Source organism: Silurus aristotelis (assembly GCF_946808225.1).
Source record: "Silurus aristotelis genome assembly, chromosome: 16".
In the NCBI taxonomy this organism is placed as follows: domain Eukaryota; kingdom Metazoa; phylum Chordata; class Actinopteri; order Siluriformes; family Siluridae; genus Silurus; species Silurus aristotelis.
Genome location: NC_139589.1, coordinates 5,320,543 through 5,348,050, shown reverse-complemented (window position 1 = coordinate 5,348,050; position 27,508 = coordinate 5,320,543). Strand labels below are relative to the sequence as shown.

At 39.1% G+C, this 27,508-nt stretch overlaps 1 protein-coding gene across 33 annotated transcripts in view; it reads left to right on the top strand.

The window, feature by feature from the left end:
- The window catches only part of mark2a (MAP/microtubule affinity-regulating kinase 2a), a 44,126-nt gene extending 18,787 nt beyond the window's left edge, over nucleotides 1-25,339 (top strand). For 2 of the 33 annotated variants that reach the window (XM_083564542.1, XM_083564541.1), the window contains exons 2-19: nucleotides 2,956-3,129; nucleotides 3,994-4,047; nucleotides 4,322-4,370; nucleotides 4,523-4,588; nucleotides 7,705-7,775; nucleotides 7,972-8,028; nucleotides 9,478-9,714; nucleotides 9,800-9,919; nucleotides 10,068-10,206; nucleotides 10,460-10,572; nucleotides 11,766-11,886; nucleotides 11,971-12,116; nucleotides 12,219-12,307; nucleotides 15,960-16,103; nucleotides 18,890-19,150; nucleotides 20,301-20,327; nucleotides 24,103-24,141; nucleotides 24,663-25,339. In XM_083564542.1, coding sequence (XP_083420668.1) covers nucleotides 2,992-3,129; nucleotides 3,994-4,047; nucleotides 4,322-4,370; nucleotides 4,523-4,588; nucleotides 7,705-7,775; nucleotides 7,972-8,028; nucleotides 9,478-9,714; nucleotides 9,800-9,919; nucleotides 10,068-10,206; nucleotides 10,460-10,572; nucleotides 11,766-11,886; nucleotides 11,971-12,116; nucleotides 12,219-12,307; nucleotides 15,960-16,103; nucleotides 18,890-19,150; nucleotides 20,301-20,327; nucleotides 24,103-24,141; nucleotides 24,663-25,098 — 2,307 coding nt within the window. In that variant the 5' untranslated portion in view covers nucleotides 2,956-2,991 and the 3' untranslated portion in view covers nucleotides 25,099-25,339. Of the gene's footprint in view, nucleotides 1-2,955; nucleotides 3,130-3,993; nucleotides 4,048-4,321; nucleotides 4,371-4,522; nucleotides 4,589-7,704; nucleotides 7,776-7,971; nucleotides 8,029-9,477; nucleotides 9,715-9,799; nucleotides 9,920-10,067; nucleotides 10,207-10,459; nucleotides 10,573-11,765; nucleotides 12,117-12,218; nucleotides 12,308-15,959; nucleotides 16,104-18,889; nucleotides 19,151-20,300; nucleotides 20,328-24,102; nucleotides 24,142-24,662 lie in introns of all 33 variants that reach the window. The other 31 variants (XM_083564544.1, XM_083564571.1, XM_083564545.1 and 28 more) reach the window with 24 other exon arrangements.
- The last annotated feature ends 2,169 nt before the right edge of the window (nucleotides 25,340-27,508 follow it).

The following is a 27,508-nucleotide window of genomic DNA, read 5'->3' as shown; positions in this document are numbered from 1 at the left end:
AACACTCTTTTCCCATCTTTCGGGAAAAAAATGTTTGTCAGTTTGTAAATATATGAAGCAATCTATTAAATTTTGTCTGGCTCATAAGACTAAATTACTTCAGCTCAAAAAGTTTAACTACACCACAGACACCACAGAAACAAATTCAAAATGAAAACTACCTGAAACGATTAAATAGGGAACAAAGACTTAGCAAGTCAAATTATTATATGTTCTAATCAAAACATGATAGTAATTGTCAGCCAGGGACATTTGACCACTGATTTACAAAGAAATGATACAATAAATATCCTGATATGGTGTTTTATTCTCTTTGTTGTTGGCACCAAGCAGTTCCTGACCACCATACTGATATTGTTACATCCTGCATTCTTACACCTGATCGGGTGGATTTGCTTCATTTCGGGCCTTTTTTTTAAAGGCTGCCTTGAATCATTTAATAATATAAAAAAAGCGTGAGCAGGATGAGATGAATATCGCACAGGCCTCGCCAGCGAAACACTGAGCAGCTGTAATGTTTGTCCGAGGTTGTAAAGCCTTTTATAAAATGGAGGCGAGTCAGAATGAGTGTTGTGCACTCGAGCGCAAAACTCGACACGATCAGTATTGCTGACTGTGTGCACGACTAGATTTTTAAGAAGATTCCCCGGGGGGTTGTGGATTTAAGTTTTTTTTTTAGGCGTTAGGTCGACTAAGCAGCTCATCGGAACGACGACTTCTTTTCAAATCGCGCACCGGAGAAAACAATAGCACGTCTGTCTACGATGGTGCTCATTTCACCTGCTAACGTTGTCCTCGCACTGTTACAGTGAGCTCTGGTGAGAGCCGAAGACTACAATCAACACACTGTTTCTCAGTGAGAGTTAGGGCCAGGTTTAGATATTGATCGGGTCAGGGCCAGCCAATGTTAAAGCACAGCAACTCTATCTAATACTTTTTTCTTCAGTGGTGGAAGATCATTTATGTACTTGTGTAAAACTTCAAATATTAAAATCTGCTTTAATATTACTTAAAGCAAATCGTTCTGCCGTTGGAATGGACTCAAAAGTAAAAGTATGTTCTATGAGAACTTGGATGCAGTTCAGTGTTCCATTCTCCTGCACATCGGATCTTTATAGGGAGACAGTTTTCTATCGTTACAGCCCCTACAGACTCCACACACACTCCACACCACAGCATCTCATTTAACCCGTTCAAACTGGTGAGGAACGGCATGTTTTTCTGAAATGTAGTTGAGGAAGCGTGTGCATTTCTAAAGTACTCATACTTGTAACAATGTAAAAAAATTACTAAATCACTGTTCACCAATGCTCTTATTGCAGAGCATTTTTTTTCCTCCATAGATAGTCACAAAAAGGGCTTCCCTTTTTAAAATTTAAATAAATTGACAACGTAAATTGACCAAGAACACTTTAAACAAAAAGGATTTTTTATTTTTTTCATAGGTCACATATGCTGCATTCATTCGTTTATTGACACACAGTTGGAAAGGAAAATGGAAATTAAACTAAAGCAACATTTTCACAGATTTCCCTCCCCATGGGGTAAAATCTGCATGAGGTGGGCTGAGGTGGGCCAGGGTTGGGGCTAGGTGGCTGTAAGGCAGTGGAGTAGTTCTGAAATAAGTATCCCAACAAAAAAAAGAAAAGTTTTTAAACAGTAGCCCTTTCAAATAATTTGAACTAAAGTTATAAATAGTTAATTCATAATTTCATCATTTTTTATTTTCAGAACAAAAAATAAATGAATGCAACATATATAGATCCATTACAGGACTGCAATGCACTTTAACAGCTTTTTTTTTTTTTTTTTTTTTTTTAATTCTATTCAGAAAGTACATATGTAATAATGTATCACCGAAGAAAATATTACAGTGCGCACGGAACATTAAACTGAACTCTGTAAAATGCCATAAAGTTTCATCATAGCCACCTTGATCCTGCCATGGAAATAGCCATCAAACAAACTGTTCCAGACATAAACGATTGTCAATATTTGGACAAAATGCATTTTGAGCAAAAGAGCACATGAGACATCTAGCGTTCTCAAGAGACTCTGGTTACGTTTAATCCAGTCAGTAAATACTCAAAAGCCACGCGGTTTCACATGAACGTGACGTGACGTTGCTAATTAACAGCCGTGATTCTTAAGGTTTACAAAGAAATAATCAAATTTTAAACATGAAGCCGTGAGCTGTTCTACACACTGTACCAATGCACATCAACACACATGAACTCTTCACTTTGAGTTGCACAGGACTCGATAAAACACCACAGACCACTTAACTTGAACTATATTTACCTTCAAATGTTTAGTATTTTGTAGTATTTATTGCATGCCTTATAACCTCTGTCTGTCTGTCTGTCTGTGGAAGTTCAAGGCAGATGTTTAGGGCAGAGGACTAGATTGATGAAGGAAGGAAATATAGGCTTTAAATTGAGAGACCATTTGTTTGCTAGAATGTAAGTGGGAACAGGAAGTTGTTTTACAGATGTTCTGTACCAAAAACGCAATGTAATGTTCATAAATAAAGGAAAATGTAAATTATTTTCCACAGTCTCCTTTCTGGGCTTCTTTAGACAACTCTCTTTTTCTCTCTCTCTCTCATTTCTTTTTTTCTTTATTTTTTTCTTCTATTTCTCTCTCTCTCTCTCTGTGTGCGCGCGCTCTGTGCTTTCTGTTTCCTCGCCACAGTCTTCTCTTTTTCTCGACTCTCCCCCACCCTCCCTTTCTCTCTTCCTCTGATGTCTCTCTCTACTTGATAGTGTAGTCAGACCGAGCCTGGTGACAGTCCAATAAGCATTACATAAGCTCTTTCAGGGATATTATTAACCACACAGCTCGGTCCTCGGCAGGTTTCACCCGTTCTGCGCGCCGTCTGGCCGAACATGAAGCGGAGCGCCGTCCACCGGGAAGAAGCCGTCGCTCTAAGGTTGTGTCGTGTTTGTTTTGCAGACTCACTCCGAATCTAAGGCCGGCGGTCGCTCCAACATGCCCCGCGGCCGCAACTCGCTGGCCACCGCAGCCGACGAGCAGCCGCACATCGGCAAGTACCGCCTGCTGAAGACCATCGGGAAGGGAAATTTCGCAAAGGTCAAGCTGGCTCGGCACGTTCTCACCGGCAAAGAGGTGATCCGATATAAAATAACAAAATGATAGCGTTTACTTTCTGTGAAATAGATACAGCATCGTTTTAAAGCGTTTCTTGTAATGAAACAGGGATACAAAAACTGTTTGTTTTGTACACATCTTTAGAAACATCTGAGATTTTTTTTTTTTTTTTTTTGTTCCATTTTACTTTACTGGTTCCTTTCCGTACCAATCCCACAATGCCTCTACTGGGCAGTCTTTTTTTTTTCTTTTTGATTTTCTTTTTATTCCCTCTGCATGATGAAGTGGTTCATTTAACACTTCGCAGTTCACACTCAGTACATCCTCAGTGCTCAAGTTTTAAGATACACTCCCTGTTCATGTGCAACTACATTACTGACTCTCCAAACTGACCCAACACACGACCGCACAGAGCCAACGGAATGACCGAGTAGGAGAAAAAGAGAAGTGTGTGTGTGTGTGTGTGTGTGTGTGTGTGTGTGTGTGTGTGTGTGTGTGTGTGTGTGTGTGTGTGTGTGTGTGTGTGTGTGTGTGTGTGTGTGTGTGTGTGTGTGTGTGTGTGTGTGTGTGTGTGTGTGTGTGGTGCTTATTGCTTGTGCACTACTCTGTAATCACAATGTGGTGCACTGAATTGTTTCCTGATGATGTTAGATAGAGATCTCTGTTAAGGACCATGAGAGGCTGAAGTCAGCCAGCAGACTTAAGATCTTTACTTAGTCACGCTCTGTTTATCCAGCGGTCTTGTCCTCGGTTTCCTCGTGTATACGCGGCTAAATCTTGAGGGCCATGTTCCTGGAAAACACCTAGCAATTGTGTTTGTTTGTTTTTTTTATTTTATTATCATGTAATGAACAAATAACTTTCTAATCCTTGTGTATTCAGGTGGCTGTAAAAATTATAGACAAGACTCAGCTGAACTCTTCCAGTCTCCAGAAGGTGAGGCCTTTTCCGCTTATTTTTTATTATTCACCTTAACGCACTTCTAAAACATTTCCTAGTACATGTGGTGTTTAAGCGGTACACGCCTCGACTTCCTCACATTAGACCCCTCGCTCGTTAGAACTTCTCTCATTCGTTTCTGCTCGGGCTTTGATTTCGCTCGAGGCCAAAGAGGCGAGCTAATTACGTCAAATTAGGCCCAAACGCTTCCTGAGTACAAATATACGATGTATCTGCCGGACGTCAAGCGTGAACTCTGTCTCGTTCGCAGCTCTTTCGGGAAGTGAGGATTATGAAGCTGTTGAATCATCCAAATATCGGTGAGCTTTACTTACTACTTTCAACTTGCATTTCTGTTTTCGCTCTACTGAAATGTCGATTTTTTGTGAATAACTTGTCATGAAAAGCTATACCTGCCTTAGCATGTATAACCAGCTTTTCTTAACCAGTCTCACTCTTTCTTACTCCATAGTGAAATTGTTCGAGGTGATAGAAACCGAGAAGACACTTTACCTGGTTATGGAGTACGCCAGTGGAGGTTCGGGTTCTACTTCATCTCTTTTTTGCCTTTCACTCTCGAACATACCTCCACTCTTCACTCATGTTAATTTGTGAAGGATTTTTATCTTGCTTTTTCATTTTTTTTTTTGTTTTAATAATTACCCAACTATATGGAGAAATGTACTGCTTTTCATTTGTGACCTGCAAACGATTGAATGCATCTGCATCACGTGATTTAGTAAAAAAAACAATCAGCTTGCCTTTTAAGAATTCCTTTGAAAGCAAGCCATGCTCCACCGTGTTGCATTTCGCCGGGAGATTTCCATTGAAAATGGATCAGAGCAGCGAAAGAACGTGACTTTGGTTTTAATTAAGTGCAAGAAAAGTCACATTTTTGCTCGATTAATAAAATGCAGACTTTGCGCCACGGATTCTCGGTTGCGTTTCGCTTACGTCGGCGCGTTAAAGTCACGCCATACTGAAACGCAATCCGCAGGGTCGTTTGCGTGTCGTGTTTCAATGACGATATGTAATTGGTTTTCATTCTGGCATGAAATTTGTCTCTAGAAATCCCACCTATATTTTGTTATAAAACTGGTTTCGACTAAAAAAATGATTCCTCCTTCTCGTTCATTCTATTGGTGATCGCTGTAGTTAATTTGCTGTAACTGTAACTTAAGCGAGGATCAGTTTAGAAGTTCAAATTCGACTGACAGAATATTCACATCCCACAAGTCCTGTATTTGAGCCGATTCGGATTGTAGCGAACACCGAGGCCGTTCTGGGTGGTTCAAGTAAAGACTTCTAGTTTTGTTGTACAATTAATGCAATTTAATTCATTATTAATTTAATAGTATAAGCTGCTTTTTAAAGAATTCGCTCAAACAAAATTCATGATTCTAGATGTACATGGAATTCACTTTTGGGAGCCACTTTGGAAATGTTTGTTTACTTTTATGGAAAGTTTATAGGACTGTGGTGAGAGCTGCGATGTTGTATGGTTTAGAGACCAAGGAGGAGGTTTATGGATGTGGTGAGGGGAAGACATGAAGGTAGTTGGGGTGAAAGAGGCAGATGTAAAGGACAGGGGGTATGGAGACGGATGATCCGCTGTGGCGACCCCTTAATGGGAGAAGCCGAAAGAAGACGACGACTTTTATGGCTGTTGTTCGATATAAAGCGTTACTAATACACTATATAGACACCAGAAATGGTTTAAATCATTGGTGTCCAATCTTTTCCAAAATGGGCCGGTGTGGGTGCAGGATTTCATTCCGAACAAGCAAAATTCTACCTGTTTAAACTAAAGATTTTTCATTTTTAATGACTCTCAGCATGTGGTGCCCTTAAACAAGTCAATTCATGAAGGTTTTAATGTCATTGCAACCATATAAAGCTGATGCATTACAGAGTGAAATGAGATGAAGTTTCTCCCTGGTGCTACAACACACAACATAGCGCTACAACAGAGACACACCACAAGACAGATACACAAAATAGTGCCGCCGTTAAACCTACTGTATAACATGCTATGCAGTACAATGTGCAAAAGAGAACTTTTTACAAATGTACTTAAATAAACACAAAGTTTGTGCAAAACAGCAACAGCAGTAGTCAAGTAGAGTAGCAACACAGCATGTAAACAGTTATATAGTTATAATGAGAAATATAAAATGTGGCAGTGCTGAAGATGTGTTCAGCTTTGTAGCAGTTCAGTAACACACAGTTGACAATGTGTTAGTTTGGTACAGTTCATTTCTGTGTGTTGAGAAGCCTGATGGCTTGAGGGAAAAAGCCTTTCCTCAGCCTTCTCAGGAAGTAGAGGAGATGCTTTCTTGTTGATGGAGCTGGTGTTTAATGACCAGGTGAAGTTTTCCACCAGATAAACACCAAGGAATTTGTTGCTCTTGACGATCTCCACGGAGGATCCATCGATGACCAGTGGAGAATATCTGCTCAGTGCCCTCATAAAGTCAACAACCATCTCTTTAGATTTGTCAACGTTCAGAGACATGTTGTTGGCTTTACACCAGGCTGTTAACAGTTGCAGCGCCTGTCTGTATGCTGAACCGCCGTTTTTTGCTGATGAGACCCACCAAGGTCGTGTCATCTGCGAACTTGATCTGGTTCGAGCTGTGCATTGAACAGTCATAAGGCAGCAGAGTGAACAGCAGTGGGCTGAGCACACAGCCCTGAGGGGAACAGCATCTCTAGCACCACCACACTGAGCACTGGGGCTAGAGCACTAGAGCACTAGAGATGCTGTTCCCGATCTGGACTGACTGAAGTCTCCCAGTCAGGAAGTCCAGGATCCGTGAGGTGACTTTGCATAGAGTTTCCCTCACTTCAGCCATGGTTAGACGGAAGCGCCTGGTCGTTCAGAAAATGGGTGGTCTTCCTTGCTACTAAGTTTGTGCTGCACCTCAAACCATGCATAGAAATTGTTCAGCACATCTGGGAGGGAGAAGTCACGGTCACAGGCAGGGAAATTGTCTTGTAGGTCATGATCGCCTGGATGCCCTGCCACATGTGCTGGGTGTCTCCGCTGTCTTGGAAATGGCCAGGGACATCTTTCCGAAATCTTCCTAGAAAAGTGGAGGTTATTTTAAAAGCAAATGGTGATTAAATGTTGAATGGGATGTTCAAAATGTACATACAAATCTTATGGTCAGGTGTCCCACAAACTTTGGTCCATATATTGTAGTTTATTAACCATAGATTGGTTTTGGTTTTTCAAAGAATGTTGGCCATTTGGGTAATATGTTGTTTGATCCATTGATAGTGTTCAGTGTAACAAATGCACCTCCTATCATTTCTGTTCCTTAAAAAAGTACCTGTTATTATCTCCTTTAAACTACAGCACAGGAACTGAATCCAGCCTTGGGGAGTGGGAAAAAAAACCCCTAAAATCTTCTTCCAAACATTCCTGAAGTAGAAGTGTTTTTAGAGTATCTGTTTATATTATTAGGTGTTACTGTTAGATACATGCTGCTTTCCCTGTTTTAAACAAATAGACCAGTTAGAATTAGAGATAGAAGTCACTCTTTCAGAGCTTGTTTTCTCTTTCACGCTATCCACAAAGTGCTCTTAAATCAAGCTTTTGTCTCATTCGCCTGACTGTTCTCCCCCTGTCTCTGGCTGTTCCTGATATAGGAGAGGTGTTCGATTACCTCGTCGCCCATGGCAGAATGAAAGAGAAAGAAGCCCGAGCCAAATTCAGACAGGTGAGACTCTGTTTGCGTTGATCGCACTTGGAGCATGTGTTTCGAAAATAGTACAGCATATTTTCTTTTTTTCTTACATTTTATTATGTAAACATGGAAACGGACAAATAAATCAAGCCTACTGCAGCTTTTTTGTCTACTGTGCCAATATAAGGTGCTTATCTGCATCACTTCTGCTTTTTGTTTGTCTGAGCAGATTGTATCAGCAGTGCAGTACTGTCATCAGAAGTGCATCGTTCATAGAGACCTCAAGGTGAGGCCCTTTCTTAAAGTCTTAAAGAATGACTTATTTGGTATGATGGTTTAGTTTGTAGTCACATTCTACCTCCCTTTGCTCACTACCTTAGGATCTTGGTTTTCTGGGTATTTCACACTTTTTTTTTTGTATAAGGCAAAATATCCGGTCTATATTTATTACACACACACACAAACACACAAACACACAATATATATATATATATATATGTATATATATATATGTGTGTATATATATGTGTGTGTATATAAAATAATTTCTTTTTTCGGCTGCTTCCATTAGGGATCACCACAGCAGTTCATTCGTCTTCATACTACCGTGTTTTCTACATCTGCCTCTTTCAAATTAGCCACCTGATATACCCCATGTCCATCACTCTTCTCCACCCTGCCTGCACTTTTTTCTTCACTTCTCTAACACACTCTCCATTACTTTGCACTTTTTGATCCCAGGTACCTGAACTCCACCTTTTCCACCTCTTCTCCCTGCAACTCCACCACTCCACTGCCCTCCCTCTCATTCACACACATGTACTATGTCTCACTCCTACTGACTTTCATTCCCCTTCTCTCCAGCATGTACCTCCACCTCTCCAGGCTTTTCTCAACCTGCTCACTACTCTCACCATAAATACCAATATCATCTGCAAACACAATGGTCCATGGAGACTCCTGTCTGACCTTGTCAGTCAACCTGTCCATCACCAATGCAAACAGGAAAGGGCTCAGAGCCGATCCTTGATGCAGTCCAACCTCTACCTTGAACCAGTCTGTTGTTCCTACTGCACACTTTACTGCTGTCACACTGTCCTCGTACATGTCCTGCACCACCCTCACATTCTTCTTGGCCACACCTGACTTCCTCATACAATACCACAACTCCTCTCTCTCCAACCTGTCGTGTGCTTTCTCTAAATCCACAAACACACAATGCAACTCTTTCTGACCTTCTTTATACTTCTCCATCAACATTCATAAGGCAAATAATGCGTCTGTGGTGCTCTTCCTCGGCATGAAACTATACTGTTGCTCACAGATGGTCACCTCTTCCCTTAGCCTGGCTTCTACTACTCTTTCCCATAACTTCATAGTGTGACTGATCAACTTTATCCCCCTGTAGTTCCTTAGTAGTGCCTTGGCACTCATCCATTTGCCCACATTCACATACGTATATACTGTGCATTTTATGTACAATTTTACAAATGTTATACACAGTGTATATACAGGCTTTGTTCCCTATTCTCTTCTCCATGATCTTTGTTCTCCATTCTGATTGGAAAAGATGTGTTTTGTAGCCTTTATTTTTGCCTTTCAGATTATATAATCTCGAATCCTATTGGTCTTTGACCAAAGCAAGTGCTGCATTTTTTTCTTTTCTTTTTTTTTTTTTCTTTTCTCCCATTGACCATCATGTTTGAGCTGTAAATCTGCTTTTCTGTCCATCCAGGCTGAAAACCTGCTTCTTGACGCAGACATGAACATAAAGATTGCTGATTTCGGCTTCAGTAACGAGTTCACTCTGGGCAACAAGCTGGACACCTTTTGCGGCAGCCCTCCATACGCGGCTCCGGAGCTCTTCCAGGGAAAGAAGTACGACGGGCCTGAAGTGGACGTGTGGAGCTTGGGAGTCATCCTGTACACGCTGGTCAGCGGCTCGCTGCCTTTCGATGGACAAAACTTGAAGGTGAGATGGCACTATGGAATGGAGTCACGTCATGGGGAACTTGGAGGGTCTGGAATGCTGAACTAAAGAAGAGTTGATTTTGCAGGAGCTGCGTGAACGGGTTTTAAGAGGGAAGTACCGAATTCCGTTCTATATGTCCACGGACTGTGAGAACCTGCTGAAGAAATTTCTTATCCTCAACCCCACCAAGAGAGGAAGCCTTGAGGTTTGTGCTGCGTGCTCACAGGTCACTTGTAGCTTTTTCAATCTGGATTCCAAGATTCAACCTTTTGTACACGTTTAATTCCAGTTTCGGTTTTAAACTACAAATATGTTTGCTCTTTTGTCTCTTCTCTCTCTGTGCTTGCATCCAGCAGCAGATTATGAAGGACCGGTGGATGAATGTGGGCCATGAGGAGGAGGAGTTGATGCCTTATATTGAGCCACAGCCCGACTATAAGGACCCCAAGAGGACAGGTCAGCACCCCGGCAGTGCAGGGGGTTGGAAGAGAGGTGGGGAAGACGTCTGGTGTTAGTGGGCTGGGCAAATGTGGAAGGGGGAAGAGGGTGGATGGGATGGAACCTCAGAAATACAGATTTGGTACTAAATGTGCATTTGCTCATTTAGTGTTTTTTTTTTTTTTTTTTTTTTTAAATTGTCTCTTATTTCATGCCTGTTTCTGTTTTTCTGTTGTTTATTTTTTGGTATGCTTTTTTTTTTTTTTTTTAGTGTAACTGTTTATTTCGTTGTCTCCACCCTCACCAGATATCATGCTACAAATGGGGTATACTCAAGATGAGATACAAGACTCCCTTGTCAACCAGAAGTATGATGAAATCATGGCAACCTATCTATTACTGGACTATAGGAATTCAGAGGTATGGAATGTGTAATATAGTCACTTTAATCTCGTATTGCGACGTCTTTATTCTAAAAATGTTTTGCCTTTATTCTCGTAATTTTGACTTTATTGTCGTAATTGTACTTTAATCTCGTCCTCTAAGATTTTCACATTTTTTTTTTCGTGCCAATAAAACGCCTTCGTAATTAACAAAGCACATGGTTATCAGTTTAATACAAAAAAAGGCACGCTTTAAGCCGAAAAGAAACAAATGACTGAGAAAAGATTAAAGAAGTCTATCACAAAGTTTTACATTTATTAATAAGCTAATTATATAATCTGCCCATTTTGCTGCAGGGCTTTTGGTTCAGTGCACATGTGTCCCGAATGCTATTTAATTATTTTACATGCACAATGTAGTAGGTTTGTTTAGTCTTCACCTCACACTTTGAGTGCAGTGTCACTGTTTTTTGTGTTTTTATTATTATTATTATTAAACTTTAAAAGATACACAACAATGCCAGGGCATTTTTTGCAACAGTCAAGCAATAAGGATTCTTTTGCATTTTATGTCCAGCTTCCAGAATTTCTCTTAAAAGGAGAAAATCCTGAAAAGTCCGCATATCGAAGGAGGGCTCTGTTATAGTATGCTGATGAAAGTGGACAAATTATGTAAAACATATCTTTAGAAAATGTAAAACACACACTTATATACACATCTCTATTTCCCAAATAGGGTCTAAGAAATGTATATTTAATTATTTCTGTTTATTAATTGTATTTAATTAACTTAATTGCTGCCAATTACTCAAGTTAATATAAGTGTATTGCATTAATTAGATTTTATTTTTATATTATATTATAAAACATTAATTTATATATTATTTAACCAAGCAGGAATTTCATTTAAAAAAAGGTTAACTGTTCACAAATGTTAGTAATAATTACCTGTGTTAATAAAAAAATTAAAAAAGCAATTTTTGTTTTGCATTCCCCCCCAAACTGTACCGAAATTAATTTGAAACGTGACTTTAAAAACGAGGTACGTACCAAACTTTGAAATTTGTGTACCGCTTACACCCCAAACATCAACATGACTTGGGGACGTTTATTTATTGGAAACTGAAGGAATACGTGTCAATGTACAGTGTGAAAAGAAATCGTTTAAATAAATAATAATGATCATGATTTCAGTATGTCAGCATTAACCCTCACTGCTTTCTACCCCAGCTGGACGAACTTTCAATAAAGCCCCGCCCAAGCATCGACCTCACAAACAATACCCAATCACCTTCTCACAAGGTACAACGTAGTACCTCGAACCAGAAGCCGCGCCGATCCACGGACCAAAGTAAGACTCGGAAGAAGCGCCAGAAGTTATATGCAGTTCAGTGCTTCATGCTTATACCCGTCTCATTTCCCGTCTCTCCTCCAGGTTTGTCTGTGACTGTAAAGCACTCTCAGGGCGACGGTAAGCACATCGGTGAAGACTACGGGAGGAAAAGCTCAGGCAGCTCCGCTAAAGTTCCTCCGAGCCCTCTGACTCCGGCTGACCGAAAGAAAACCCCGACCCCGTCCACCGTTAGTTCACGTCACCTTCCTGTTTACAGCGGTGGAGTTTTCGTAAATGTGTCTGATGCCGGTGCTCTTTTTTTTTTTTTCTTTGTTTTTTGTGCCATACAGAACAGCATCCTTTCAACTGGTACGAGTCGCGGGAGAAGTTCTCCAGGTCCTGAGAGATCTACTCTGGGGGTACAGAACGGCAAGGACAGGTACAAATATCCGTAAAAATTTATAGCGAAGAAAAACACACACGTATACTAACGTACGCCGACACAAATCGTCCGTGGATGCATTATTTTGCATGCGCACCACATGTTAGAGACGCTGTGTAGTTATGAAGTGGAATGCCTCACACTCGGGCAGGTTCAGCACAGCATGAGGCTGAGATCACCTGGGTTTTTTTTCTTACTTTATTTTAAAGCAACCAAGACACTCGTTTTGCACTTGTGTGGTTATTTATAATAAAAATATATATATTTTTTTGAAAGTCCCAGCCTGAGGATTTTCTGTAAATATTTGTGCACGGTTTAAATGTATGCTCCAAATCCATCTATGAGTAATGATAGGTATCCATAGCAGCGTGGTTTAGGACACAGGATTACATACTGTTATGAGCAACAACCTGTAAAGCGCATTGTCTTTACGGGTACAGCCGTCTTGAACAATCGGAGTTACACAGGTGATTTAATAAATGAATACATGCTGCTATTTTTAGGTTTTTATTTTTTTGTTATTTTTTTTGTTTTTTGTTTTTTGTTTGTTTTTTTAAACGAGACTAAAAAGATTACTGATGTTGTGTAAAGTAAGTATATGATAAGATCAGTTCAATAATTAAAGGTCAGACACCAGAAGTCTTGGCTGGTTGAGTACATTTTGGATAGTTAGAAATGAGTGCATGTTTGCTTTGTAAAGGAATGATTCATTTTTTTTATTAACATGGATGGTGCAAAAGACTGAGTGGAATTAAAGGGTTGTGGATGGTAGGATGGAGTGCCAGTGAATAGAGAGTGAGCTCGAGTGGATAGCCAAAGGACACTGGTGGAGAAAAGGAGAGCAGAAGTGAGTGGAGGGTTTGCACGAGTGGGTTGATAAAGATTGCGACCAGGCGGTTAAAGGAGTTTGTAAGCGAAGAGGAGATGGAGCTCACATGTGAGAAGGAGATGGAGCTTTTTGAGAGGGTAGGAGATGGAGGTCAAAATCAGTTTGGAGATGGAGCTCACGAGCCGGTGGGAAATGAGGCTTGTGAGCGAGTTGGAGACGGAGGTTGTGTTCAGGTAGAAGATGAAGTTAGTGAGCAGGTAAAAGATGGAGAAGCTCACAAGCTTTTTGGGGTAGGAGACGGAGCTTGTGAGCAGCTACAGATAGACCCTGCTTCTGACAGAATGAGAGGATGTATTGTGAACTTATGTAATATAGTTCAGAGTCGAGCACAGTCCTTTCCAACACACACACACACACACACACACACACACACACACACAGACACACACACATTTACTCACGTCTCTCATTTGCATGCAAGTGTAATCTTTCATCTCTTTACCTCCTGTAGTCTTGTGCCTGTTTGCCTGATGTTTAAGGTGACACTTCATTTAAATGGTCTCAAAGGCACACACACACACACACACACACACGTACACACACACATGCGTACACACACTCGCATGCAAATTTGCTTTAATACACAAATTCTGTCTTCTTCTAATTGAATGCATTACTCTTGCAGCCTGCAGATTTCCCCCTTTTAAGCTTCTTTTTTGCTTTTCACATGGAAATCCTGGCTTTACTAAGCAAATGGACCAAATGATTGAATTATCATCTGTTTAACCCACTTTTATGTATGTGATGAACAGATGGATCATTAAAGTGTACGCAGCTTTTAGGGCAGCTTTTAGGGCAGCTTTTTCCACTGCACAATGAACCACCAGGACGGCCAACAAAACGTAGGGTTCGGATTTTCCCGACAACCTGAGAGATCTGTGCGGTCAGTATTGAAGATTAGATCAATGCAGTTATTATAGGGATGTAACAGTACACACAATTTATGGTTCGTTATGTACCTCAGGTTTTTAAGCCATGGTTTCAGTTACATTTCTGTTCAGTTGGGAGGGAAGAAATTGCTTGTTGTTTAAACAGTTTTTTATTATTAACATTTACCGTTACAGTAACAGTTTACATTTTTTTTAACAATTCAAAAAGAATATATATATATATATATATATATATATATATATATATAAACATTTTCTAAAAAAAAAGAATTATATAAAAATTAGGGGTTGCCGATCGAATAAAACACTTAATCGCAATTAATCGATCGATCGCCACGAGTAAATTGTGATTATTATATTTAATACTTAATCGCCCATTTTGAGCTGTTTTTATTGTTCTTTAAAGAAATACTTTTTAAAACGTTTTTAATACTCTATAGAAACATATTGATGCTTAATGCAAATGTATGTTTATTATTAGCGAAATCATACCCAACGTGGAGCATGAAGACAAAATATTCTTGTTTAAAGTTATAATTGTGTTTTAAATTGCGTAAATCAATCAGGACATCTAACTGAACTTTTGCCATGTTTCCACACGGACGGTTTTAATTGCTGCATGTGTGCATCTTGCCGCATCAGTAAAACAAATGTTTAGTGATTAATAAGGATGGTGAGAGTTTATTTATTTATTTATTTATTTATATATCTGATATGGATGCACCGAATATTCGGCCACCGAATATTTTCGGCCGAAACAGTTTGTTGTGATGACGCAAACAGAAACTGCGGTCTGCACGTGCATGTCTAAAGCAACATGTCTGCGGTGTGGACGAATTTCAGTATATCTGAGAAAGACCCACGGATAGCGATTTGCAAAACATGTTGGGTTTAAGATATTACCTGAAATCCAAACATCCCGATCGCTGTGCTGAATATGAGAGGAACGCGGCACAGAAAAGCCAAACCCCTCCGAGCACTCGCACTCCGTCTGTGGCGGACGTTTTTGAAAAGGCAGGAAGTTTCCCAGTGATAGTGTTGTATTGTTGTATCTTTTAGCAGTTGCACTTGTTCTGAATGCACTTTGTTTTTATGAAGAACACATTTAATTGTACAACCTTTCAGCAGGCCAGAGGGCCTGTACATTATTATTTATTGTACACATGAGTGCATTTAAGTTAAACATTTCAGTTTGATTTATTTTATCCTGTGCATTGTTGCAATGGGCTATAAATAAATATTTTCATAATTTGTAATTGATTTATTCTTTGAAACTTTAATATTAATTTATGCAATTGAAATGCCTTGATTTTAGTAAGTTTAGTACACAGTAATAGCCATAAATGGAATGGCAATAATAATTGGCATAATTTCTTTCGGTGTTTCGGTTTTCGGTTTCGGCCAAAAATTTTCATTTTGGTACATACCTAATATCTGATTAAAGCAAGTCTTACATACAACCTGCAGAAACCCTAAATTGAGCACAAAGTGCCATGACTTGTGGTGGACTAGAAAAGCTTTCGGTACTAGACTGACGGCCAGTGATTAAAGAACAGTTGTAGCTTTTTGGTGTTTTGTGCAGTGGAAAAAAGTCGTATAGTTGATCTACTTTGCTGAGATGTTTGTCTCGAATAACTAAGAATAAAATGCTTCTATCCCAGCTAAGCCCCTTCAAATCCCAGCCTGCATAATCACCACCATAGAACACATTGTGTTGAACATTTTGTTGTAATTCCATGTCCCTCCTGCCATCCATCCATCCCTCCATGAGCTTCTCTCTAACATGTGCACTTCACACTCCTCACCTATGGTCCCCCCCCCCTTCACGTGGGGGGGTTCGAGGGAGGTTTGTGAATGTTTCTCCCCTCAGCTTGAGCACACCAGGGTCCCGTGCCTCTACCGCCTCGGCAGCTGCTGTTCTAACTTCCTCTTCTTCCTCCCGCCCCCGCCACCACAAGTCCCTGTCCACCTCGGCCCACCCCAACTCCCCAGACCTCCATGCACATCGGCCCAGGCAAGTTGTGGCACGACTTCCATGCTGGGCTGGAAAGAGCAGACCTGCTCAGGATATAACGATCTTCAGAGATTCCTTTTTTTATCTCTCTTATTTCACTCACTGCTTATGCCTTTTTTTTTGTTGTTGTTGTCAACTACAATGCTCAAAAAATGTGCTGAAAATGCTTTTTCCCAAACCTAACATTTTAGCTCCATGCTTCATATCTTCACCCACCCTCATTCCCGACCGATCAATCCATTCGGGGAAATTGCACCTTCACACCGATTACAGACCTGCGTCTGTGTTCAAATCCTGCGCTTGTCCTCGTGAACACGGTAGCACCGGTCTCGTATCAGTGTAAAAGTGCATCCCCCCTCCCCCAAACAACACTTGTGATGTGGTTTGAAGTTTGGCATGAGACAGCAGTATGTTATAGCTCTCCTCCCACACACTCACTGATGCCTGCTGCCGCGACTCACTGCCTCAGTGCGCACCCCTTTATCGCTCTGCGAATGTCTTAATGCACTCTTTCTCATGAGACAAACCTCAGTACACATGCGCACACACGCAACGCACGTACTGCTAACGTCATCTCCCTTCAGCATGCACATTCTAACACGTGCAGACGGTGTGTGTGCCACAGCACTGTTCACTAGTTCAGTAGTGTTTGGTTACAGCTGTGCATGATGGTAGGGACATTCTTTTCCTCCGCACATTTTTTTACTTTAAACCACACTTACAACACCAAGTGTGACTGATGAGAGAATGGCACTTCCTGTGACTTAGCACTGAAATGCATGTTAGTGATTTGAACCTGGTGAGTCTAGGATTATAGCCATGCCTGCAAATCCAGGTCGCATGCCTTTTTTTTATTTTTTATTTTGTTTTGTCAGTTTGTCTTTGGTAAATGCATATTTAATGAGGAATACCATTCAAATGGCACATTTAATAGCATAAAATATAGCTTTTCTTTAATTTTTATACAATAATGCAATTGCATTTTTTTTAGCTGGCATTTAAGACGTTCCTTCTATCAGTCAAGTATAATATTTTGCTGCCATTAAAAAAAAACAATGTTGCCATTAAATCATTCAAAACTATTTAATATTCTAACATTCAAATTCATAACCGCATCAAAAAGGATGAGCCGATGATCTCTTTTCTTTTTTTTTTTTTCTTTTTCTTTTTGTTTGTACGGAATGGTTATTTCAGTGCAAAAAAAAAGAGCTTCTTTTTTTACCAAGTTTACCAAGTCCTCTCGATTCATAGCATCTGTGCATGTGCATGATGTACGTGGTTTGAACTTTATGTGAAAAGGAAGACAAAAGAGAAAACGGTGTGGGGAAGAAAAGTAGCAGCAGCAGAGTAATGCAAGGGGATGTGATGATAGAATTAACAAAGTATTTAGCCACCGACGATTTCCCAGGTGTATTTTTGGAAAGCAATAGGCTAAGGGAACTGGAGGTGTTTGTTCATTTTGTGGATTTTTTTCTAGACGTAAAGGTGCTGAACTTAATGTGGTGTAAGGAGGGATTGATTAGTTAGGAGAGATATCGGGTCTATGCGAACTTCTCCAAAAGTAAGTGTTTGATATTTAGAGCTCTTCATACTGATGTTTCCAGCACACTTAAAATGAGCAGTTTGGAAAACACTATAATCATAAAATGGAAATAATGCAATATTCTATAAAAGATATAATAAATAATAATATTGTGTATGTGAATTTTTACTAAATTATATAGATATTGGTAGAATTGTTGGTAACTTATTTTTTTTTATGATCATTTTTTTTGCCACTTGGATAAATGTAGAGATATTATGGGAGAAGGTTTTACTGAAATGTCTTTCAAAGTAAAAGAGTTCGACTACACTCAGTGTGGTTAGTTATAAGTTACATTAAAAACCCTGCGCTTTATTTTTTTATTCTGTGTGTAATTACATTTTCATTGCATCATTTATAAATAAAATCATATTAAACCCGAAATTATTTTTTTTTCTAATAAAAAAGTTAGTTATATGTATATACACTATATGGACAAAAGTATTGAGACACCTGACTTTCCCAACCATATTTGATTCTTTCCCGTAGTCTTATCACAAAGCTGACAGCACACAGTTGTAAAGAGAGTCTTTAAATGTGGTAGAATGAAAATTTTCCTTCACTTGAACTAGGAAACCCAAACCTGTACCAGCATGACAGTGCCGCCATGCACAAAGCAAACTTCATGAAGATATGCTTTGCATGGGATGGAGTGGAAGATCTTCCTGCTACAGAGCTCTGATTTCAACCCTAGTGAACACCTTTGACATGAATTGAAATGCTGACTGCATCCCAGACCTCCTCACCTCACCTACATCAGCACATGACTTTAGTAACATCCTTGTGTCTGAATGATCACAAATCGCCACAAGCACACTTCAAAATTTAGTGGAACATCTTCCTCGAAGATGTGGAGGGTATTATAAGAGCAAATGGGGACTAAATGTGGAATGGGATGTTCAGGTGTCCACAAACTTTTGTCAGTAAAGTGTAATATGTGTGTGTGTGTGTGTTTATTTTTATATATATATATATATATATATATATATATATATATATATATATATATATATATATATAGAGAGAGAGAGAGAGAGAGAGAGAGAGTGCCAAATATTTTACCTATAATTTACCCAAAAAAAATTTAATGCCAAATTATCTGTTTCTAGTGTGAGAGAGTAGGATTATAAAATGTATAGCCACACTGAAACAAAACTAATCTTGATCCTGTCTACTGATTGTCTGTTTTAAAAAAAAAAAACAGCACCGTTCCACAAAGAGTTCCAGTGGTGTCTCCCTCAACCAACAACATAAGCAACTCCACGGCAGCAGATCGTACCAACTTCCCCAGAGGGGTGACGAGCAGAAGCACTTTCCATGCAGGCCAGCAAAGAGCCTCACGCGACCAGCACGCCTCCACCTACAGCGGGCAGCCGGCCTCGCCGTCGCTCTCTCACGGGAACAGCCAGGTCCGTCGCACTGGTACTGGCATCTTCAGCAAATTCACCTCCAAATTTGTGCGCAGGTGAGTTCACCACAACGTGGACACTTTCGATTTATCGCTTTTTATTTACTGGCTATAAAATGTATTTTTTTTTTCTCTCGAATATAGGATTCATAAAATAAGCTAGTTAAGCAAATTTGGTATGAGGAAGTAAATACCCCCTTTATCGAAAACGCTAACATGCTGAACTACTATGCGTAAGTGTGCAGAGGGTAAAGCAGATAGAGAAAGTTTTCTCCCAGAGGAATAAAGTTGCAAGCTGTTATTATGGGATGTTGTCATGGAATCTCCACAGGTGCTCTACACATTTATAAACAGAAGAACTTTGAATACAGGATTGTGTTCATTTTCTTTTTCTTTTTTTTTTTTTTAGAGCTCAGAAGCCATAGTTCCTTGGTAGAATCCTCAGCATCTTCTTGAGGTCCATTGCATAGTTGTGTAACCTCAAGTAAAGACTTCCTAAGTGGGATTTATTATCTTTCAGATCTACATAAAGAACAATAGACAAGACTTGAAAACGGTATTGAAAAGGGAGATAAATGTCAACAATTTATCAATTTATTCCAAATTCATTTCACTAGCCGATTTGTTGTCCAAAAGATTAACTGGTCATTAATTCTTTCCCCCCCACACAATGGGCTTTTCTGAAATTGTTGGTTCATTATTTTTGTAGCATGAGATTTCACCCATTTGTCCTATTGACTTTGCAGTTACTCCCTTCTTCTAGGACAAGCTGGTTTGGAGTGGCACAGATTTCTGTGAATAAGAACTGCTCCGTCGTAATGATGGGCTCATGGAGCAGGGATGGGTTTCACTGTGAGAAATACCATAATGGATCGAATCATGATCATGCCCCCATCCCACAATTAATCCCTCTTTTACTCTCATTAATCTTTGTACTCTAAAAACCTCCACCAATGGTTAAGATTAATCCATTTTTTTTCATACGTGACTCAAGCTATAATAACACGATTGCTTAATATGACCCCTGTTCTGTGCCCTCCTTCCAGTTAACCCTTAAATACTCTCATGGCAGCTCAGTTCACCAGACAGGCCACGTGGGATTTTATGTCTTACTTAAAACCTTTCTTCCTCAGATTTGCTGTTTTTTTTTCCTTCGCATTTGAGAACACTTTTTTTTCTTCCCCACCTTTTTTTTTCTCCTTTGTAGAAATCTGTCATTCCGATTCCCCAGAAGGTAGGCAACACCAAAACAATTAAATCATCGGCAAAACGTTTTTGTGCTCTTTTTTTTTTTACTCTCCTGTGGTCTTTCGAAGCAAGGGATTTTTTTTCTTTTCTGAATATATCGTACATCTTTCTACGGTTTCGCCTTTCGCTAATACCCTGCGTCCATTGCCCAGCTCGCTCTTCCTCCAGTCTTTTTTTCCTCCTCCCTTCGCTTCTCCTCCCTCAGCGAATAACACCGATCCCCTTTCCATTCACATCTCACTCTTTTGTTGGGGCTGTTGACTCTGGTCCGTGTTTGTTGTGCCTCAGACCTTGTGAATAGGTCTCCCTGTGCCATAGTTTGTGCTGTTTTCATGCAAATCTCCTACAATGCAGTTAAGTTACTACAATGACCGAATCCTCCAAGTCACACGTGCTTGAGACGAAAGCTGACAAATCCAGTTCTGTGTTGATTTTCGAAGTTTCCTAATGGCTGAACTAAACCACCTTAATGGGAGCTGATGTGCTGCTTTTGTCTGTGTTCTGGCCTCGTCTTGTCTGCTCTGGGTGTATCTGCCTTCTCAAACTTTCGGAGTCGATATGCACGCACTTCACTTCCTTATACAGCTTCCAGTAAGAAATAGACATTATTGTAATATAGTAAAAAGGTAATATGTATAACCTGACAATGGTTGTGAAATTATGGATATAAATGTAATTTGCTATTGATTCAGGTTTTGCAAGACACTGATCACTAGGGTTGCTAAATTCCAGGAATTTAAGACTGGAAACTTTCCATGGGAATTACTGGGAATAAACTAAGCATTTACAGTTTAGTCAATAACGGGAAACTTAAATGTAGTCTTTGTTAAAACAACCAGATTGAATGCTATTTTAGTTGAATTTCTACCCTGAACGTTCATCAGTCACATGCGCACATCACATTTGCTGCAGGACCACCGAGGCCACGCCCCCTACACGCACTGTGCATTCCTCCATAACACATTGTTTCTTGAATCCTGCACACAAAACAATGACAAATAACTGACATCTTGGCGAGTATTCACTTAAATGACAAATATTACTTACATTTATGTTTAAAACTTGCTGTGTGTGAAAGCTAAAAGCTAAAAAATGTCATTTTAAAAATTCATGTTAGTTGCATTAGAGGTCGACCGTTCTGGATTGTTTTCTGGCTGATGTCAGTGGCGATATTTAGAAATCAGGGCAGCCGATGGCCGAGATATGATGATTTTCCTTTTTTTTCCCTCCTTTAATCTCATAAAATCTAACAGTTAATTAATTAAGAGGGTTTACAGACAATTGCTTAAATGAAAGATTTATTCAACAACACAAGCTTTTTTAATCTCTTCAATCACTGCACAGGTTTTGGTACCAGAGCCTTCCTGCAGTCTAAACTACAGCTGGTTGAAGACTCACTAACTCTTCAGATCCAGAAATTTACTCATTCTCTCCCCAAAAGTTTTCATTCTCTCTCCAAAAGTAGCATTATGTCAAAAATATAAGTCTAGATTAAGAACGAATGATAAGAACTTAAAGCCTAGAATCGGCTTAAAGCAGAATCGGCTCCTCAATTCAGCGGCGGAGCTCGTCGGCAAGAAAGAGAATCCGATTGGCTAGTCGACATAGCGAATGAGCACACGAGGAAAAAAAAAACCAGAACAGTCGTTCTTGGGCTTGTCTTTGCAAATTAGCAGACACAATCATAAAAAGCTACACGGGCCCTTTGGTTAGGATCGCGGGAGGTGGAAACGCTGCTTGCTTTAGATATTTACAGTTCGAACTTTTCTGGTTTTCCTGTAGAAAGTCTCTGGAAAGTCCCGGAAATGTAATGGAACATTTCCACCCCTTTGCAACCCTACTGATCACTGATCGATTTTAGGTTAGAACATACTGAGTCTTTTTCAAGATCAGAAAACTCTTCGTATCGCTGACGCTGGAAAATCATTTGTACAAGCTTGTGATTCGAATGCCTTTTTGACCAATCAGATTTGAGATATCAGTACAAAGGTGTAATTTTATCTTATGGAATTAGAAAGTATATTTCATCTTATTCAAATATAATAAAGTATTTTAATCAGATTGGTTATCTTATGAAAAAAATTAAGATTCCATTGCTGTTTAAATGGAAAACTTCAATTATTTAAACTTGGTTTTCGTCCGTTTTAAATGAGGGGTGCCAATACTTTTAGCTGGTGCAAGGTTACTTAAACCAAATAAAATTTTTGTTACATACACATCGATAGAGTACAACATGTAGTGAAATGCTGATGAATGTACATGTAAATAGAAATAGAATAAAAAATAATAATAATTTTTATATATATATATATATATATATATATATATATATATATATATATATATATATAAAATGTGTGTGTGCAAACTATGCAAAGTAAAAGAAATCACAAGGAAAGTAATAACTCTAAAATTAGTGATTGTCATACTCATTTAAATAAAATCCCATTTCGTTTACTGGGGAAATGTGTGTTTGTGTGTGGAAGTAAGTGAAGGGGTGTGTGCTGCTCCTTGAAGGTTGGAGGGTTTGATGGAGGAGGCTCTACGGTGTATATATGTGGTGGAGGGACTGTCGCAGCAATGCTCTCTGGCTTACGCTTCCTCGTTCCCTGCAGTGAGGAAATGGAAGTGATTCACTTGAAATCTGTTTGTACGCTGATATGTTATCGCCCTTGTATTCTCTTCGTTCTCAAGACTGCATCTGCTTATTCCAACTATTGTTGAAGCAAATGTCTAGACTATGCTATAGCTTTTAGTTGCAGTACAAAAATTAGCCTGGTAACCTATTGAAATTATATGTTGATATAATATTAAAGTGCCTCTGAAACTGCCAATCTAAATTATATTCCTATTATATTTATATGGCAAATCCATGACGAATCATCTCCACGCTCGTAGTGCATTTCATTCTGCTGAATGGCTCGGCATCTACTGATCTAGCATGTGCTTGTGGTAACCTGCAGATTCATATGCTGCACCATTAAATGTATTCAATTTCTTTTTCGCAAATTACAGCCAAGTTCATTTTCTATAGTTCCAATACAATAAAATTGGATGATGCATGTATCCACTTCAATGGATGAATGGATGCATGAATGGATAGATGAATAGATGCATCAATTCATTGATCCATGAAATGTGTGAATGGATTTTTATTTATTTTTTATTATTAATGATATGTTTGAGTCATATATCCACATCACATCCACCCCCAAACTTCAACCAAATGCAAGTCTTACTTATGAAAATAAAGGGATGGATGGATGAATAGACAGATGAATGTATGTATGCATGCATGCATGTATGCTTTTAATGGATGGATGCATCCATTTTATTGATTTATCCAATTCATGGGTGGACAGATGGATGCATGCATGTATACATTTCATGGGTGGATGGATGAATGGATGCATGTATTCATTTCATGGATTGATGGATGCATCAATTCATCCATTTATTGACCCATGAAATGTTTGAATAGATTTTTTTTTTATTTCTTTTTATAAATGATATGTTTGAGTCATATATCCACCTCCACATCACATCCACTTCCAAACTTCCACCAAATGCCAGTCTCCTCGTGTGCCATTTCAAATCATTTTCAAGTTCAGAGGTATTTTAATGTTATTCAAGTGTTATCACTGTTTGAAGAGTCTAAGCTCTTATTAGGAACCTTTTATCCAGAGGTTCTGTTTTAATAGCCAATAAGCAAGAACATGAAAAGTGATTAATAGACTAAACTTGTGCCGGTTTTCTTTGAGGAGTCCGTATGAGGGAGAGGGTCGAGATGAGGCCAGCAGGTGAGGACATCAATTAAGCAGTGATCATTACAATGTTTAAATATGATCAATACATTGGGTGTAATGTGGTTTGTGGAAATTAATTATTTCTAAAAGGGTTGAATAAATTAGAATTGAATTTCGACTTCGTCTTTGTGTCCCTTCTAATAGAATCACTTAGATTTATAGACTTGCAGAGTTCTTTCAACCCAGATAATCAGTACTTAAACATTAATCCAGTCTACTTAAGTGGTTTAGTGTATTCTTGTTATAGATTATTATTAAAATATATTTGTTAAAAAAGTGCCAAAGTGGTTTGACTGCATTGTAGCTCTGCACCATAACGTTACATTTTATTTTTGAGTTGATCATGTTTCCCTGTGTATGATTCAGATGGTAATGTTTGTGTTCTTATAAGTATGTGAGCTTTGCTGCAGTAGATGAGGTTGTTTAGTCCTAAATGAGTGTTTTGTGTGTCTTTGTTCGTTTGCCCTCCTTTCGTTCACCTTCTGCTTTGTCTCCTCTCATCGCTCCTACCCAAGACCCATGCTGAGCACTGCAGAAAAGATGGAGAAAGGCACCCAGGGAACATCAGGGGATGAGAACAGGGATTCGGTTTCGTCCTCCTCTCCGGTGTCCAGCACGCCTTCGTCCACCCAGTCCTCCAAGGACATCAAGCCGCGCTCGCTGCGCTTCACCTGGAGCATGAAGACCACTTCGTCCATGGAGCCCAACGAGATGATGAAGGAGATCCGGAAAGTCCTGGACTCCAACAGCTGCGACTATGAGCTGCGCGAGCGCTTCATGCTGCTTTGCAAGTCAGGGAATCCTTCGCGTGACGACTTTGTTCAGTGGGAGATGGAGGTGTGCAAGCTGCCCCGTCTCTCTCTCAATGGCGTGCGCTTCAAACGCATCTCGGGCACCTCCATGGCCTTCAAGAACATCGCCTCCAAGATTGCCAACGAGCTGAAGCTGTGAGCGCCGAAACGCGGTTTCTTTTGGGGATGACGCTAATGCTGTATTGGGGCAAAATGTGAGAGCTGTAGCCCAGAGCGTTCGGAGAAGATGGACAAAGTGGTGCCATCAGAAGCGGGGGACAGTGAAGAGGATGAAGACTGTAAATGAAGCAGGATGGTTAGCACAGCTTGGTGGGGGATCTTGGTGTGTGTGTATAGATGTTTTGAGGGCCACCTTCATTTTTTTTTATATATATATATATATATATATATATATATATATATATATATATATATATATATATATATATATATATATATATAATTATTTTTTGCTGGGACGTGTTTCCTTGGTTTTAGTTTTCTGTCCCCACATCGCCCCCCATCCCGGCCTCCACGCCTGTATTTTTGTTATTTGTGCTCATTTTTTTTTTTTTTTCGTTTCCTTTCCAGTTTAGTTTTTTCTCTTTGCTCCTCGGTTGTTGTTTTATTTTCATGTTTAAACAGTATAGTGACGGAGGAAGGACGTTTATGTAATTATTGAACTGAAATGTGTTTGCTGGCGATTCTTATACTACAAACATCGAACCAGCAACTGTCTCAACACGCTGTAAACCCCCGACATTACTTGATTTATTTTTTTTGTTGTTTTCTTACTTCCAGTTTCAAATTACTGTTTATGAACAGAGAGGTCGATCGGTGGTTTTGACACTGAATGTAAAGCGCACGTAGCGATGGGGAACTGAGACTGAAGTTCTACGCACATTTGGTAGAGCCATAGTGAATCTTCACTCATCTCGCTGTGGTTCATATTCTCAGCCTGCCACACTCACGTGTACATCGCAGTTACGTGTCTTATCTGATTTGAAACGGAAGTGCAGACGAACCCGCAGGTGCTCACGAGGTGAATCGCCTCCCTGCACTCCAAGCCCAGACAATTAGATTTATTTCTCTTCCTGCTGCACGGGTCATATGTTAAAAACTAATTAAGGGCCAATTAAGTAATTATTGGTGGTTCGTAGTGTCATTACGAGTTGCTGGTTGGTTTCAATGTGCTGCACTGGAATGAGTCTGTGTTTTGTTGCATTTTTTTTTTTCTGGAGAAGATTATATTATAAGAATAAAAAATACGTTGGATGATTCGTTTGTCTCTTGTTTTGCAAGAAGGGTCTTTCAACTACATGCTATTGTGCAAACATTGGGTTTTAAAGGTGTCATGGGGCGCTTTTTTTTTTTTTACTTTAACCCATTATGAAGCTGGATTTGAATTATTTGATTTGTAAATCAGTGGCATTAGCACACATTTTCATTAATTCTTAAAAAAGAAGTTTGCTTGAAGACTCGCCTATATGAATGTAAATTTTTGACTGATAAACTAAAAATTAAAAGTGCCCTAATTTTTATTTTTTATTAATTTTTAATAAAATTTAAGAATGGTGATTTTTGGCATTTCAATATGGTGCAGATAGTTCTCTTATCCATTTCATTTCAAACAGACAGCAAATCATAAAATTACTTTAATGCCTTCTGATTTCCGATGCATGGTCCTTTCACACACAGGCCTTTGGAGTTGAAAAAAAATTTTTTTTTAAATGAACGAAAAAGATCAAATATAACCAGACGTTCTTTTCTTGTTGTGTCTGCAGGACGATGCAGCTCTACCTCTGCCATGTTAATCTCTATTCTATGTGAGTCTCGGGTCACACGCCTCAGTCTCCGTAGCGTTGAGAGAACGCACTTGAGAAACAGTATAGCGAGTGGAAATCAATCAACATATAAAATATTGGTCACTTTCTAAATAATAAGAGTAGCCTCTATACTAAAAATTATATATAGAACTATATATAATATATAGAAATGTTAAAAACAATACATTGTGACTCAAATGCCAACTTGTATCTAATGCACACTTCTAAATCGATAACTTTAATACTGATGCACCGATGTGAATCTTACTATATATATATATATATATATATATATATATATATATATACATATATATATATATATATATATATATATATATATATATATATATGTATATATATATATATATATATATATTTAAAAAAAATTGTACTACAGACAAATAGATTAGCTGTTCAATTAGGAAAAAAATGGCACAGTGTGAAATAAGTTAACCAGGCATCATCATGCTTATAGTATCTGACACTGCAGTAACTAGAAAACGATGAACAATGCAGGGCATAAAGCTCGATATGGTGGGCTACACTACATATTCAAGAACCATGAGAATGGATTTGGAAATGAATTAATTTAAACAATCTGTTGGAGTGGATTGAGGTTACAAGTGCCATTTAAAGTTTTGCATTCAAGTGCCCATTAGAGAACAGTTGACGTCCTCAACAATGATGGAACTTTTAAATCTGGTTCCTCTCAAAGTTTCTTACAGTTTTCAAATGCTACAC